The following is a 15,174-nucleotide window of genomic DNA, read 5'->3' on the forward strand; positions in this document are numbered from 1 at the left end:
AAATTCTACATTCTGCCTCCCCCCTCCCCAAAGAATCGTATCGAAAAAACTTAAAGTGAGGGGGGGGGGAATAACCAGAGCCACCTTTACCCTTTGGAAGCCCCTAGAGGCTTTAATCCAAGCCACAAGTAAGATTCGAGAAATATAGAATCTAATCCTTTTATGAAAGATGTAGAATGGCTGTTGTCTATCAACATCTAATCTTTTTTACTGTGTTTAATATTCTTTACAATTAACCAAAAAAATATTTTCGAATTATTCTTTTTTAATATTTAAGGCGGTGCAGGATCGATAATCCCCAACCTCCCCCCATCTTCATTTAAGTGTCTATAGCAGCATATCATTGCTGTTCAAAAAAATGAAAAGGCATTAAATAAGCTAGATAGATTCACTTTTAAATTCTTTAGTATTCAACACGACACATGCAAAGGGAAGTTATAAGCAGTTTATGAGATCTTTCTATGGACACACTTAACAAGTTTGTTTTATAAAGAATCAATCTGTTAATTTTAGACCCATGCATTTGAGATATAAAAAGTGTGCAAATATTTTGACTGCTCCATAAATTTTGCAAAAGCTTAGGTGTGTCTAAACTTTTAATCAGCGGCGTATTGGGAAGGGGGGGGGCAGAAATATCGGATTAAACTCCCTAGAATTATATTTCTAAATTTTAAACCTCCCTAACAGTCAACTGAAATAAATTTGGAGCCACTATTTTTCGTCCACCTCGCGCACCCCCAGGTTAAATTTCTGTGCACGCAACTGCTTTTAAATTATGCATTTCATACCTGTAACATCAGGAAACAAAATGCGCAAAAAAGTTAAGATGGCAGGGAGGGATGGAGGGGAAATGGATTGTATAAAATTCTCTCCCCAAAAGTTTATGAAATTGTTCTGTCATTCGTTAGATAAATAACTTTTAGATGGTAATATCGAATCTTGGGTTACACAACATAACAGTGTACAAACTTTTCTACTATTAGATCTAATCTACATACGGAGTAATTTGAGTTTCATAATTAGGGAAAAAATTAATTTTTGTCTATTGTCCCATCACTTACAAAAAAAAAGAAAGGTAATAATCACATAAGTTAAGGCAAAATTCAGTGCTTCTAAATTCAATTTGAAATAATAAATTTTTAATTAAATTAGTTTGTTCAGGAATAAAAATTAAGAAAGTGATTAGATCATTTTAACTGTCAGAAATTTTGAAGGAAAAAGATATATTTTAATAACCCATATTCTTTCTTAACTAAAAGCGCATCATAGTGTATTAGTTTAAATTGATTTTTAGAAAGTTATAGATTTAAAGTTTGAAGTGATTTTGGGGTATTTAGTAATATAATTATCAAAATATTTAGCAACAATTAATGTTAGTAGCGCGGCAACTAAATAATTTACTTACCAATAAATACACCGACACCAGTACCAGAGAAGAATAGGAAAGATGCAATATTTGTTAAAAACTTGTTATCACATACAAGGTCCCATTGCTGAAAAATAAAATTTGTTTAGGCAGTGCCCAAAGTTTTGTAAATATGCCCTCTGATTTGTTGGCTTAAAAACAATGAGAACTTTTATTGAATCTTGATTTGTTGGTTCAAACTAACAAAGTACAAACTATTCAACCAATAATTTGAACTAAGGCCATATTTTTGTTAGGGATATATATTAAATTATTGTCCATTGTCAAAGATCCCTTAGAATAACTTCAAAATGTTTATAGGTCCGTAAATTTATCACAGAAATCTCCAATCTTCTTTTATTTCTTACGTTCGCACACACATGAATAGGCCGGTACATACATGGACAGACATACACATACACTTACAGTGCAGTAGCTGAATATTTTTTTGACTTCTTATATGTACAGTACATTTATTGAACATGTCATTGGGTTGTCTTTATAATATTTTTGTTACTTTAGTAAATATTTTGTTTTGCTTCTTATGTACATGATTTTTTGAAAAGCTTTTCTATAATTAGGGTCAGTCCGTAGCGGTTAGCTCTTTTAGTTAATTTAAATCTATTAGAATTGTCCTATCGATTTTAAATTATGAAGGATAATTCCTATAACAGTTAGGTATGATTTAGAAAGCTTAGCAATTCTATAATTGTTACTAGAAAGTCCGCAGGTCCATTTAAAACATGTTGATTTTAACTTTTTTGACAACATTTCTTTGTACGATATAATTTGTTTACACCTTAAAATTAATGTTCTTTTTTTAAAGTTTTGATACTCTACATGAGTTATTGTTCGTTTGTCTTTCCATCTGTTTTTAAAGCTTTGCTAGTATGGATGTTGTCATCTTTGTTTCTATAAATCTTTATGTGTATAGCATATATACACACACATATATGTATGAGATTCTGTTTTTCCAATAAAGTGCACAAAAATACATTTCCAAAATTAACAAGGATATTATTTTGTACATAGGTATGAATCACAATAAAATACTAACAATATATATCAGATTAAAACTAAGAAAATCTTTTGGCACTTGTTCAGAAAATGTAAATAGCAAAGCTTTTCAATCATATAAAAATACTATTCATAGATTATTTCTGCTGTAACATATCTTTGTAACGGTCAGAGAATGAATATAGTAGATCTAGATCCATAATCAATAAATTGGACCAATAAGGACACAGTGATAAAGTTAGCTTTCGGGAAATGATATCGTCTAAAAACTTTTGTTACTCGTAATATAAATTGTATGTGAAATTTCTTTTTTAAGTTGGACGGACTATTGTGTCTAACAAACCATCTAAAATAAAAAATCTTTTGGTCAGAGGTGCGAAAAAAAATTTAATTAGAGAGTAGCTTCGAAAAAAACCTGTGTTTCTTTACCTGTGCAATCGTGTTCTGAAAGTTTGTTTCATCAAACTCAAATTCTGTGCATTTTGTTCGGTTGTTTCCATACTCACTGAAAGAAAAAATATTTTAGCTTTTTTATGCATTGATATTCTGTGGGATTTATCCCATCATCTACTACCAAGCCTATAGTCTCTTTTTGAGGACTAACCCTAAGTTAACCTCATCAGCTAAGTATCTATGTAATCGCTATTTTGTGATTTAGGTTCTATCTTACATTCTTATGAACTAAATACGGATGGGATAAAAACTTGGGATAATAGAACCAGCATCTATCAAAGCGCATGACCCAAAATCAAACTTTTTAAGAAATATCATAATTTTAATAATTATCTCAATGTTAGATAAGGTTTTGCAATGGTTAGAAGAGCCGAAGGAATATTATCATTTAGGGTTAGGTGCCCCGTAGAGGTGAGACATAAAATAAAAATAAGGGATTTCATATACTTCATATTCTTAATAGTAAAGCTACACTATAATTTACTGTCCGTCCGTCCGTAAGTACTCCGTAACGCTATGAGAGAAATGTGATTTTTAATGACTGTTATCTAAAATAGACAGCTGAAGTTTTGGTGATCCCTGTACCATGACCATACAGTGTAGTTTACTTAATTCGTCGGTATGTCAGTTATGCTTCAAAAGATAGATATAAATTTTTTATACATATACATATATATGTAAGTTCACAATGACATTATTAATTACTGTCCGTTTGTCCCTTAATGTTTTTAATTACGTGATCTTGTTACAGTAGAAAAGATTTAATTTTTAATAGGTTATCTTTTATTTTCCCTATTCCTTTCCCTGCTGTGGACGGACAATAAAAGGCTCCTGTAAACTGTAAAATTATTGTGCAGCTTGTAAAAATGTCAAACTCAATAAGTTGCGCAACTAATAAGCATGGCACAAAAATTTTAAAAGGTGTATCTTCAATAGTATCTTTAGTTATTTGACCAGTTTTGATATCAATACAAAGTAGAATGATGTTTGTCCGTCCGTCTGCAGCTTAAGATCTCGGTAACCACCGAACCGATTGGATTAAACTCTTCAAGGAATTTATTTACTGGTCCTGTGGTGGTTTTATGCTACAACCCCAACCCCAACAAAAACAAAAAATAACCCCACCCCCAAGGATTTTTTTGGTAGGTACTAGAAGATGTAATGATTCTCATACTCATGTAATTTTTTTTAGCCACGTATTTATTTTTTTAAATAACTCTTGGGGCAAAGCCTCTAGAGGCTAGTTTCGAAGCCGCTAATTTACTTATATAAAGTAGAAAGCTTTTTTGTTTGTAGCGAAGGATCTCTCTAAACCGCTAAACTGATTTGAATCTTCTTTAAAGTAAAGCTTCTTATAGGTACAGGGTAGATTTATATCTATTGATGGGTATGGTTACTTCACTCTAAGAGAAATCGCCCTTTTAGAAAGTGAAACGCAATTTTTTTAAAAAAAACTACTAATGAAAAAGGTCGACTTTCTTCCCCGCTTTCTTTAAGTGCCCCTAGATCTAGGGGCGTAGTCAATAGTAATTTTATTAAATAAACATTCGAGTAAGTGAAAAGGAGCTATCTTACCCCAATCAGTTAAGTTGATAATTAATCTGTTCGTATTTTATTAGGATTAAGAAAAATGTTAAAATTTACAACAACAAAAAATGCAATGAAGAGAGTGTCCTTTGAACTTGAACTTTCAAAACAATTTTGAAATTTTACGTGGAAATTTTATTTTGAAACGGAATTTAATTTTAGATATATGCGTTATGCGTATGTTCTTTTTCATTCGATTTCTTTTCATTATATCTTTTAAGTCTAGAACATAAAATAGCCCAATTTCACATAAGACATTAAAATTGAAATAAAATAGCCTAAAATCATACAAGGGCATATGTGACGCTCAATAGGTACAGTATTTTTTAAAATCTTAATCTACTGACAAAACAAAACCTTATTACTTTATATTATGGGATATGAAAAAAAAAACTATATTAGGGATGCCTGTCTATGTCAGCCCCAACTTGAAGGTTATTATTTTGTTTATGAAGGGGGGTGAATTGTACAATATTTATTTAATCCCAACAAAATCATTTTATGGGGAGGAGGATATAACCCCCTCCCTCATCTCGGACAACATTGTATCAAGATAAATGCAGAATAAATGCATTTAAAATGATATCTAAATTCATTCCAGAATATTCTGATATTTAAATTATTTTCAATCCAATTGAATCAGTCAAACATCTGTCCAAATTCACCTCTTATAAAGGGACAGATCAATAATAGATTAATTAATCAACCTTTTAAATAAAAAAGTACAATATTTTATCGTTGCCCTCTAATTGTAAACAAAAATTTTTTTTATTCAAAAGCCAAAAGTGTAAATATCTGTATTTCTATTTTAAAAGATATAAAAAAAAATATTTTTGAGTTACATTCAGTTTTCTTTTAAAACATTTAAAATGTTTTGTTATAATAAATTAAATAGATAGGTAAATTTTGTTCAAATAAAAGAATAACACACAAAACAAAACACTGAATTGTAAAACAGTATTTATTTAAAGGTCTACTGAAATATTTCGTTCATTTAATATCAAAATTCAATTAATGTTGGCATTTCTGTAGCAAGCGTGTTTGGGTGTGGAGGATTAAGCATACCAATAATGATAAACAAAATTACCCCTTGTGTAGATCATAATTTTGGGTACACCTTTAGTCTGATCAGAGCTATCAAGATTTTATAAATGAACCTAAAGTTTTTAGGCCAACAAATAACAAAATATGAGTGGCAGTAAAATATACGGTCTAATGTCCCCTCCCTACCTGCTAAATAGGTCAAATGAATAAGAAAATTAAGTTTAATCTGCCTTATTTTCCCCTTTCAAATATCTTGTATACTTTAACCTTGTTCCATTTCCATGAAAGGAAAATTTATAAATCAGCAATAAATTTGCTGGGTCAATATCACTATTTTAATGACTGTCATTATCATAATTGGGTTGCTAAGCTTCTCTATAAATAATATGCTCTTACGTCCATAATTACGTCACAGTATGTTTCTAAATAGATTATAAATAAGACAGATATCTGAAAGAAAAATAAAAATGCTTAATATTTAAAAACAAGGATGACAACATCAATATGTAGGGAAGCACAATAAAATACGGACTAGGAGATTTAAAGAGCATTTGTTGAAACAAATAATAGTTATTTGGAGAGAAAAAATCACGAAATATTGCTTACCTACTTATTTTTAATTTTTAAAAAATGTTTATATTTTGTATAATGACTGAAATTTAATTTTTATAATATCATCCGCAAAAATTTTAAAAATCAGAGCAAAAACACTATAGATGTGAAGAAATATGTGAAAAATAAAAAATATTACTTGTCCTTTTATCTACAGATACAAAAAGCAGACGGACAAACATAGTGAAATATATGTTAACTTCATTATTAAAATCATTAATTAACAAATAAATAATATAATTTTACAATTATGATGACCTCTATGGGACTTGGTGTCGCTTCGGGTTCTAGTCCTCTCCACGCACCTTGAAACAAACTCCGCATCTTATTTGCGGTGAAGAGCGTCCATTCGCTCTATAGGCAACCAGCAATTTGATTGCACGACCTTTGTCTTAGAAGTCCTGCATTACCCATACTCTAACTATTTACGTCGAGCACCTGACATAACAGCAGTGGGAACCATTAATGTCCTTAGTTATGACGTGGTGTTAAGTCGAGATTCGAAACTATCACCTCCCCGACGACGAGAGGATGAGCCACGTTTGTGAGTAATGTGATTTTAAAATATAATTCACATGTAATTAACAGAAGTATAAATTTTATATATTAGTATGTAATAATTAAAAAGATTGCTTACATAGTACCTATAAATTATATTTATTAATTAATGATAATTTAATGAATCTGATTATTAACGCTTCTGTTCTATAAGGATCAGGTTTTCAAATTCATATTGAATTGAATTGCAATATATCCTTCTATTAAAGTAACAGGATGTCTATCTATCTGTCTTAATGTGTCTTAGGGTCTCATTCACCGCTGAAGAGACAGGGTTTTTCTTTAAAGTTGAGCTTTAGAGGTACAGGAAAAGTTTTTGGGGGGTGGGTAACTCTATACCCGGAAACCAACTCGAAAAAAAAATTTTCTTTAACAACTAAAATTGAATCAATCAAATGCGCCTTGTATCCTCTTGGAAAGTAATCGCTTATTATGTATTTTTATGTAGTATAAATCAGTTTTTATTTATTACTTATTATTTGTAATTACAGATTTACGCGCATTGATGGCAAATGGTTTTGGTAAGTTCATTAATAACAGTTTGACTTTATCAACGCATTTAATAAAACAATCTAGTTTTTTTTTTTATAAAGTAGTGCCACAAAAGATTTCTATGCAGCAGTATAAAAACTAATTTCCAAAATGTATATTTGAAACCGACTAATATTCGCTGTATTGTTTCTCAGCCATACTGAAGAATCATGTATAACAGATTATTTTCCACTGTTTAAAATCATAAAACTACTCCCACGGGTTTTAATCTTATATATTTTTATTTTTTTTATCCGCGAAAACCCCGGTTTCTTTGGTCAGTGCATAATTATAAATCACTTTTTTTCTCTAATCTTCTTAAGTAACGCATAAAACTTTAAAGTCTACTTTGAAAGGTTTTGGTAGTATATTCATTAAACCAGCAAGTCCAACAAATAAGATGTAAACAGGGACTATCAAATATCCATAAGAAACGCAGCAATAAAAAATAATAAGTTTAAATGAAAATCAAACGATGTTTTACACCTTATTTCATTTTAAGCAATTAATGTTTTGAATTTTTAAATTTATCAATAAATAGAAAGATTTATTTTACAGGATCATATTTGGTGAATAAAAGACAGACAAACTAACGTACATGCCAGAGTGTTAGAGTAGATACGTGTCCTAAAAGTTTTCTACTCTAACATTTTTCAGACTTGAAAGAAAGTCTGTAATAGGTTTTACATAATATTCTTGCTCTCAACAAAAAGTACATCAAAACAGGGAGGGAAAGGACATTGGGATGTTTATTACACGAATTCCAAGTCTTATATTAACATTTTCTTATTCGTTGGATTTAGCAAAATTCGGGACTTTTGATTGAATTTTGATTGGTAGGTTCATTTAGTCGAGGGTTCGAACGTTTAAACCAATAAATGTAATCTTCAGAAGGGACAATTATGTGTATCATCATTGGAGATGTACAATGTACATCAATTTATCAGCTATTGTGTTATCCCTTTAGATCCCTGATATCAAAGAGTATGAATAAAGCTGTGGTTGGGACATTTTTGAAAGCGAAGCTTTTGTACATTTAGGGTCGGTACATCCGTTGATTATCGTTAATTTAGGCATGTTCGTAAAATTGTCCTATAAATTTTGAACAAGACAATATGATTCCTGTAACATTTAGGTCCAACTTAAATTCTACAATTATTACCAAAAAGTTAATATGGCAATAATAAACATGATAATTCTTAAACTTTTAAGAATACATTTTAGTTATGAAATGATAATCCGATTCAGCGGGTTTTTGGAGAAAAAAAATTCCTAGGGTAAATAGGCATATTGTATAAGCGAAACATCTCTATAATTAAATCTTTAATGTAAGTATCTACATATTAAGCATTTAAATTTACATAATTTTTTTCTGTTCTTTATAATGTTGAATATATTATATTGTATTTGTGATTGTTTGTTTGATTAATTCTGTTAAGATTTTTTAAACTTCGCTTAGTGGATATTTTCATCCATTTTAAATTTAAGAAGAAAAATTTATTACTTTATTAATTACTAGCGGCTTCGCCCCTAGCCTCTAGGGGCTTTGCCCCAAGAGGTGATAAAAAAATTAATATTTATTGTTTTTAGTGAGAGAATGTTGCTATTCTTTCATTCAAAATAAATGCTGGAATAAAAAATATTTTTTAACAAAGGACCTAGGAAATCTTCAGCAAATAAGAAAAAAAAAAAAAAATGGGGGGGGGATATTTTTGTTTTTGGGGGGGTTGGGGGTGTCCCACCCCCCAAGAAAATAGCTTAAAACCACCACAGGACCAATAGGTATATACCCTGAAGAGTAGAATCCGATCGGTTCAGTGGTTACCGAGAACATAAGCTTCAGACGGACAGACAGACGGACAGACAGACGGACGGACGGACAGACATCATTCTACTTTGTATTATAGATATTATACAGTGTATACTGAAGCGGCTATATTTGCAGCCGATCCTTGCTTAAATCCTTAATTTTAAAATAATAATATTACCTGTAAAGATAACACTGATCAATTTCAGATTCTGTAATATTAGCGTAGGGCAGGGCGGTTATGTTAGGTTGTCCAACACATGTAAAATCAACCTAAAATATGGAAAGTATTTAGAAATATTTAATATTAAAATTTTGTTAGTAGTTAAGTTACTCTATTTGTGTTGTGTCTGTCTGTCCTTCTGTCTGTAATGCTAATATTAAACAGTATGACGGGCACAGTTAGTAAATTTTGTCCTTTTTTTGGTCTTTAGTCACTTTCTCTCTATTTTGTACATTTAAATACATATGCTATAACTGGACTAGAATACTCTCTTACTCCAGCTCTGTCAATGGTTTACCTAATATTTTGCTTACACTTTCAAACAGCTTCGAAACTGTAGGACGTAATCGTTCTTGTTCTATTACTACCCTGTTAAGAATTTTGCTCTTTTCTTCAAAGTGGTTATAGAGCAGTGAAATCCCCCATTTATTTGAAAATAAGGGGGAGAATAGTTTTTTTTCTATGCCTAACCCATGCCAGGGTCCCAAATCCTTTCAGGCCTAACCAAAAATAATAAAAAATTAACTTAAAAATACATCCCCCCCCTATTTTTTTTTCATTTCAAAATAAGGAGGGGTAAGGGTGTTCTTGGTTAAACTAGACACTTTTGGGCCGAAAATTCTGTTACCTTCGGTGCAATAAATTTGTGCATTAGCATGCACCATCCGTGGGGTATCTCCATCACAGCAAACAGCAATCCAACCAGCAATTGATACCTAGAGAGATATTAGAAAATAGACATCGGCACAGCAAAAAGGTGAAAAAGTCGCAGATAGAGAGAAACAGAAAGACAGAAAAGAGATAGATAGAGAGAGAGAAAGAGAGAAAGATAGAGAGAGACAGACAGAGAGAGACAGAGAGAGACAGACAGACAGAGACAGACAGACAGAGATAGACAGATAGAGACAGACAGACAGAGAGAGAAACAGACAGACAAAGAGAGACAGAAAAAAATTAAAGGGGATTTTAATTAGTTATTTTTTTTTATTTATGAAATGTTTCAAACTTGTATGAAACGTTCTGCTTTAACATTAGATAAATGATTAAATAAGCAATTAACCATCAGTCAAACTGGTATCAGAAAAAAGTCGGGTAATCTTATATAAAAACGACTGCCTAATTATAAAAAACATGGTATTTAAAGAATTAGAATATTAGAAAGAAAAACAAACATAGCTAAAAAATCTTTTAAAAGTAGCATAGTTAGATTTTAATCAGAAAATCTTATAGAGTAGATTCGCTACTAAGAAAACATAACATAGATATCAAGCTGGAAAAAAAACGTCATTCATTTAGCAAACAGGCTGTAAAAGTATGTACAACATAATGTATTTATTGCTCAGAAGTAAATCTTTTTATGCCACGCAAAATGGGTTCTTTAAAGCTTGGTTTTTAGTTTGTTCTCTGGATGTCAGCCCTTGTGTCAGCGTGGTGCTATATATCAGGAAGCTTTGAGCTGGTCCTAGAATGTTTGATGATGCTATATTTATGAGAGAGGGAAAAATAACACTAAATGGTAAAGGGCTAAAAATGTCATTTCACCTATTTGCTTGCTTACTACTTATATCAACTTCATTGGGAATAGACCTCCTTGTTTTTGCTACTCTTCGAGCAAATTTTTCTGTCGCATTTGCATTTTTTTCTAACTATAGTGGAGGTAGTGAAAACTTAGAAAGCAAGTTACATAGTAAGGAACTTAGATTGTTTACAGTGCAATTGTGCGGATATACAAAATTTACTTCTGTCCTATATTTATAAGCAACAAACAATTGAAATTCATCCTATGAATTGAATATGTGGGGGATCAATTTGTCGTCAATTGTCCAATCCCTGTCTCGTTGGAAAAAAAACAATTAGCTTAGCTTTTTTAAAAAGAAGAATCTTCTCATCATATACATATATCTATAATATCGTCATAAACTAGAGGCCGGGATACTAAAATTGTTTTCGTGAAAAATCTATCAAAATCACATTAAAAATCTACAAACATTAAACAAAATCATAGAAGGGTTATTAACATATGATTTTGTTTAATTTTTGTAGATTTTTAATGTGATTTTGGTGGATTTTTCACGAAAACAATTTTGCCCCACTAGGCGATTAGTAGTGCAAATTTTTTTTAAAGAATCCACCTCAGGTTATTCTGTCTGTATGTCTTTACTAACTTGCTAATTTAGAGACCACAAAAGCCCCCCCCCCCCTCCCCCTTTGCAGTAAAGCTTCTTATAGAAGGTTTAAAACTATTTTGGGAAAAGAAAAATAGCCGCTAGTCCTGATATAAAAGAAGTCGAATGTAGGTTTTTTGTATATTTGTACAAAATATCTGGTTACAGAGAAGCTAGTACTAAGTCTGTACTAAGCAAGGAATCCATGCCGGATAATTTTAACAGACAAACTTTTTTTGCAATTTGAAGTTGAGCACCTACTCTGTTACAACATACATGAACATAAGTCAGCCAATACCGTAATCTTAATTTATAAGCCCATGTCAAAGCATATCATGACTTGACACGCTTTAGGACGGGGGCTCCTTATTATTACCTCACCCTCGCTATAACTAATAAATGCTTCTTTTGGTACACTATTTAAACCATATTTATAGACGGATTAAGGTTAGGTTAGATTAAGATATAAATACACAAATAAGCCCGCCCCCCCCCCCCCTATAAGATGATTTAAAATAGGTTAGGTTCGGTTAAGTAACCACTCCGACGTTATAATAAGCCCATGTCAAAGCTTATCGTGACTTGACACGCTTCAGGACGAGGGCTCCTTATCATTACCTCACCCTCGCTATAACTAATAAATGCTTCTTTTGGTACACTTTTTATACCATATTTATAGACGGATTAAGGTTAGGTTAGAATAAGATATAAATACACAAATAAGCCCCCCCCCCCACCTATAAGATGATTTAAAAAAGGTTATGTACGTTTAAGTATCCACACCGACGTTTGTCACTCTTGCGTTTGTCCTATGAACTTATTAAAAACATTATTACTGCAATACTTATAAATATAATCATCCTAGTTGTGTTTGCATTACTTCTGTCTGCATCTAATTGTAATAGAAATAAAAATTTTAGTTTTACATAACAATGTAAATGTATTTTTTAACCCTGGTGATAGACCGATGATAGGATAATTCACTATCAAATATTGTACAGTATACAGAATGTAAAAATAGTTTCTCAGTATTTTTAGGTATAAATAAATTTGTCATTAAAACATTTCATAAATTTTTCATAAAGTTACATTTGTAATAAAAATATACGTGTGTAATAAATAAAAGGTACATTTGTCATAAAAGAACATATCAGTCCATTGCAAGTATAAATATGGATATAACTGTCCTTGTTTAAAACTATTTACAAGATTATTTAAATATTTACCCTCATTCTTACACATGCTAAAAGTATTTTAATAGTATTTTCAAAGTACTTTCCTATGATATAACTATTAAAAATTAAGATAATATTATTTAACCTTAATGTGTAAGGGGGGAGCCCCCCTATTTGCTACTCCTAAATATATAATAGATACCAAATGAACCTAAAGACAAAAATGCTCAGAATTTTTTAAAAAGAAAAAAAATCTATTTTACCATTAAAGATACTACATTCACCATAGAAAAACGGCGATAAAGCAGAATGGAAATCATATATCAATTCAACCAGCACAATGGCAGATCAGTGTTTAAAAGCAGCCAAGTTTTAAAGTAAGATAAGAAATCTTAAGTCATTCAAACCCATGCTCATTTCTTGTCAATTCTCTATGCATATATGTTTCAAATAAGCAATACTCTAATTATGAATTGTAGAGTGGCTTTTCTTTACCAAAGTCCTAAGAGGAAAATCTCTTAAAATGAAAAGTAAATTTTCAAAGAAAATATGACAAATATCTTTTTAGGCATCAAATGACTTTTAAAGTCTTAAATTTTTAGACAAAAAACTGTCAAAGGACTGTTTTTAGTTTTAAAAAAAAATTAAAATAGAAGGAAAATATTGAATTAGTAAGAAAAGTATTCTTCTACCATACAATTTGTGTTTTTGGCTTTTTTATATAAAATTTAACACAAAAAAAAATTCCAGCAAATAAAGCTTTCATTTCATACTTTTACAGTAATAGAGAAATCTTCCTTAGAAAAAGGACAAACTAAAAAATGTAAAACATATTATTTTGTCTATGGAATTTTTCGTTTTCAGGATAGCCCTATATAAATTTTCCATGGAAATATGTATATAATTACTTTTTTCTTCTCAATAACAGTGTTTTTGTCCGCTAAATCGTCCTTTTAATACATTTAGGTCAAAAATTTATTCTCAGAGAGATTTTTATAAAAAAGGTTAAAAGCAAGCAATAATATGCTACAACGCTTCTTTGGTATAAATTAATCATTGAATATCTAACATGTTTGTAAGAAACCTTTTAGTTATAAAAATCTATTTTCAAAATCCACTAAAAATTCGAGAATTTTTTTTATAGTATAACTTTGAAACAGATTAATATCCGCTGGATTAGAACAGGTTCAATCCCATATTAAATAATCATTTATAAAATCGTATTGTAAAAAAATCTTGTATTGTATCTTAAAATAAGAATCATAAATTGATATCAGTTTTGTTAACTCGGTCCTTTGGTCCCTCGTGGCTAACAATCTTATAATTTTTATTTCTGCGAAAAGCTGTCTATAATACGATGCGATGCAAATCGGCCAAAGAAAAGATAAAGAAAGACAGTCGCAGAACTATGAAAAAAAGGTCAGATGAAATAGTTTTGAGTTAACTCTTTCAATCAAAGCAATATTTGTAGACAGACAGCTGATTTGAGGCTTTCAGATAAAAATATTTTGTATCTATTACAGGAATGAAATATATACAAACTAATGGGAATATTATTAATATATCATTCAAACAGACAGATTGAGTTATAGAAAAGATGATCATTTTCACCTAGCATTTTGATGGACCATCAGTTAAAGTGAGTGATAGAATAGAATAGTGGTTCGGTTAATATTTCAGAATATTTTAACTTGTAAGAAGCTGAATGAATGACATTTTCTCATCCATAAGTTCCAGGACTGAGGGACAAAGATAGTTATAGAGCAGATACTCAATTGTCAGTCGTTTATCTTTAATAGCAGCTGAAAAAAAATCCACTAACAGAAAAATGTCATAGAGCTAATTTGCTAAAAAAAAAGCGCTTTTCAAATCAAAATAAAATTATAAACTTACTTTCCAATTTCTCCCAGAGAATCAATGATGGGATCTCCTCCCTCCTCATTCCCCTTCTCCTGGGCCATCTTCTTCTCCTCCCCCTTCTCCTCCTCTCCCTTACTGTCGATGACCCCTCCCCCTCGCGAGGAGTGGCCTGGAAGAAGCTTTAAAACCATACTAGGATCTAGAAAAAGAAGAAAAAAGTTAAAAATTAATTTTCTAAATCTTTAAAAATGCATTTCCAATATATAAAAGAACATAAGAATAGAAGTTTTTATCCAAATATTAAAAATTATTTATTGCAATGTTTTCCCATAAAATGCCTATCGAGCAATGAAAGCCCCCGTCCTTCATATTTTTTTAAAAATTGAAAAGACAGATGTAGTTTTTTTCCTAACTCTTGCGGGGCAACCATGTACTCATTAAAACCTAACCTGACCTAAAGTGATAAACAAACAAACGGAAAGCTACCCCTCCCCTTCCCCGCTCATTTTCAATTTATTTTTCCAAAAGATGGGATTGGGTTTCTGTCCTCGACAAGTCACTTTAAGCCATGCTACTATAAAATGTAATGTATTGACGCGTAGCTACCGAGCCCAGATAACAACTGTTTTATAAACTTTAGGCATACTGTTATGGGACTCCGGGATAAATAGTTAGAAACTAGGGGGTTGAATTTGAAAATATCAGAGGCGTTCAGAAGAGGGGTGATATATACACAC

At 31.0% G+C, this 15,174-nt stretch overlaps 1 protein-coding gene across 1 annotated transcript in view; it reads right to left on the minus strand.

Annotated features, from left to right (window-relative positions):
- The window catches only part of LOC145326254 (organic cation transporter-like protein), a 34,810-nt gene extending 20,178 nt beyond the window's left edge, over positions 1–14,632 (minus strand). Inside the window, exons 1-5 of the mRNA XM_080169459.1 lie at positions 14,471–14,632; positions 9,866–9,953; positions 9,196–9,287; positions 2,852–2,927; positions 1,406–1,493 (exon numbers count right to left, since the gene is read on the minus strand). Coding sequence (XP_080025585.1) covers positions 1,406–1,493; positions 2,852–2,927; positions 9,196–9,287; positions 9,866–9,953; positions 14,471–14,628 — 502 coding nt within the window. The 5' untranslated portion in view covers positions 14,629–14,632. The remainder of the gene's footprint in view (positions 1–1,405; positions 1,494–2,851; positions 2,928–9,195; positions 9,288–9,865; positions 9,954–14,470) is intronic.
- Positions 14,633–15,174: the final 542 nt, after the last annotated feature.

This window comes from Acartia tonsa, chromosome 8, assembly GCF_053477335.1.
Source record: "Acartia tonsa isolate MP-2025a chromosome 8, ASM5347733v1, whole genome shotgun sequence".
Lineage (NCBI taxonomy): Eukaryota > Metazoa > Arthropoda > Copepoda > Calanoida > Acartiidae > Acartia > Acartia tonsa.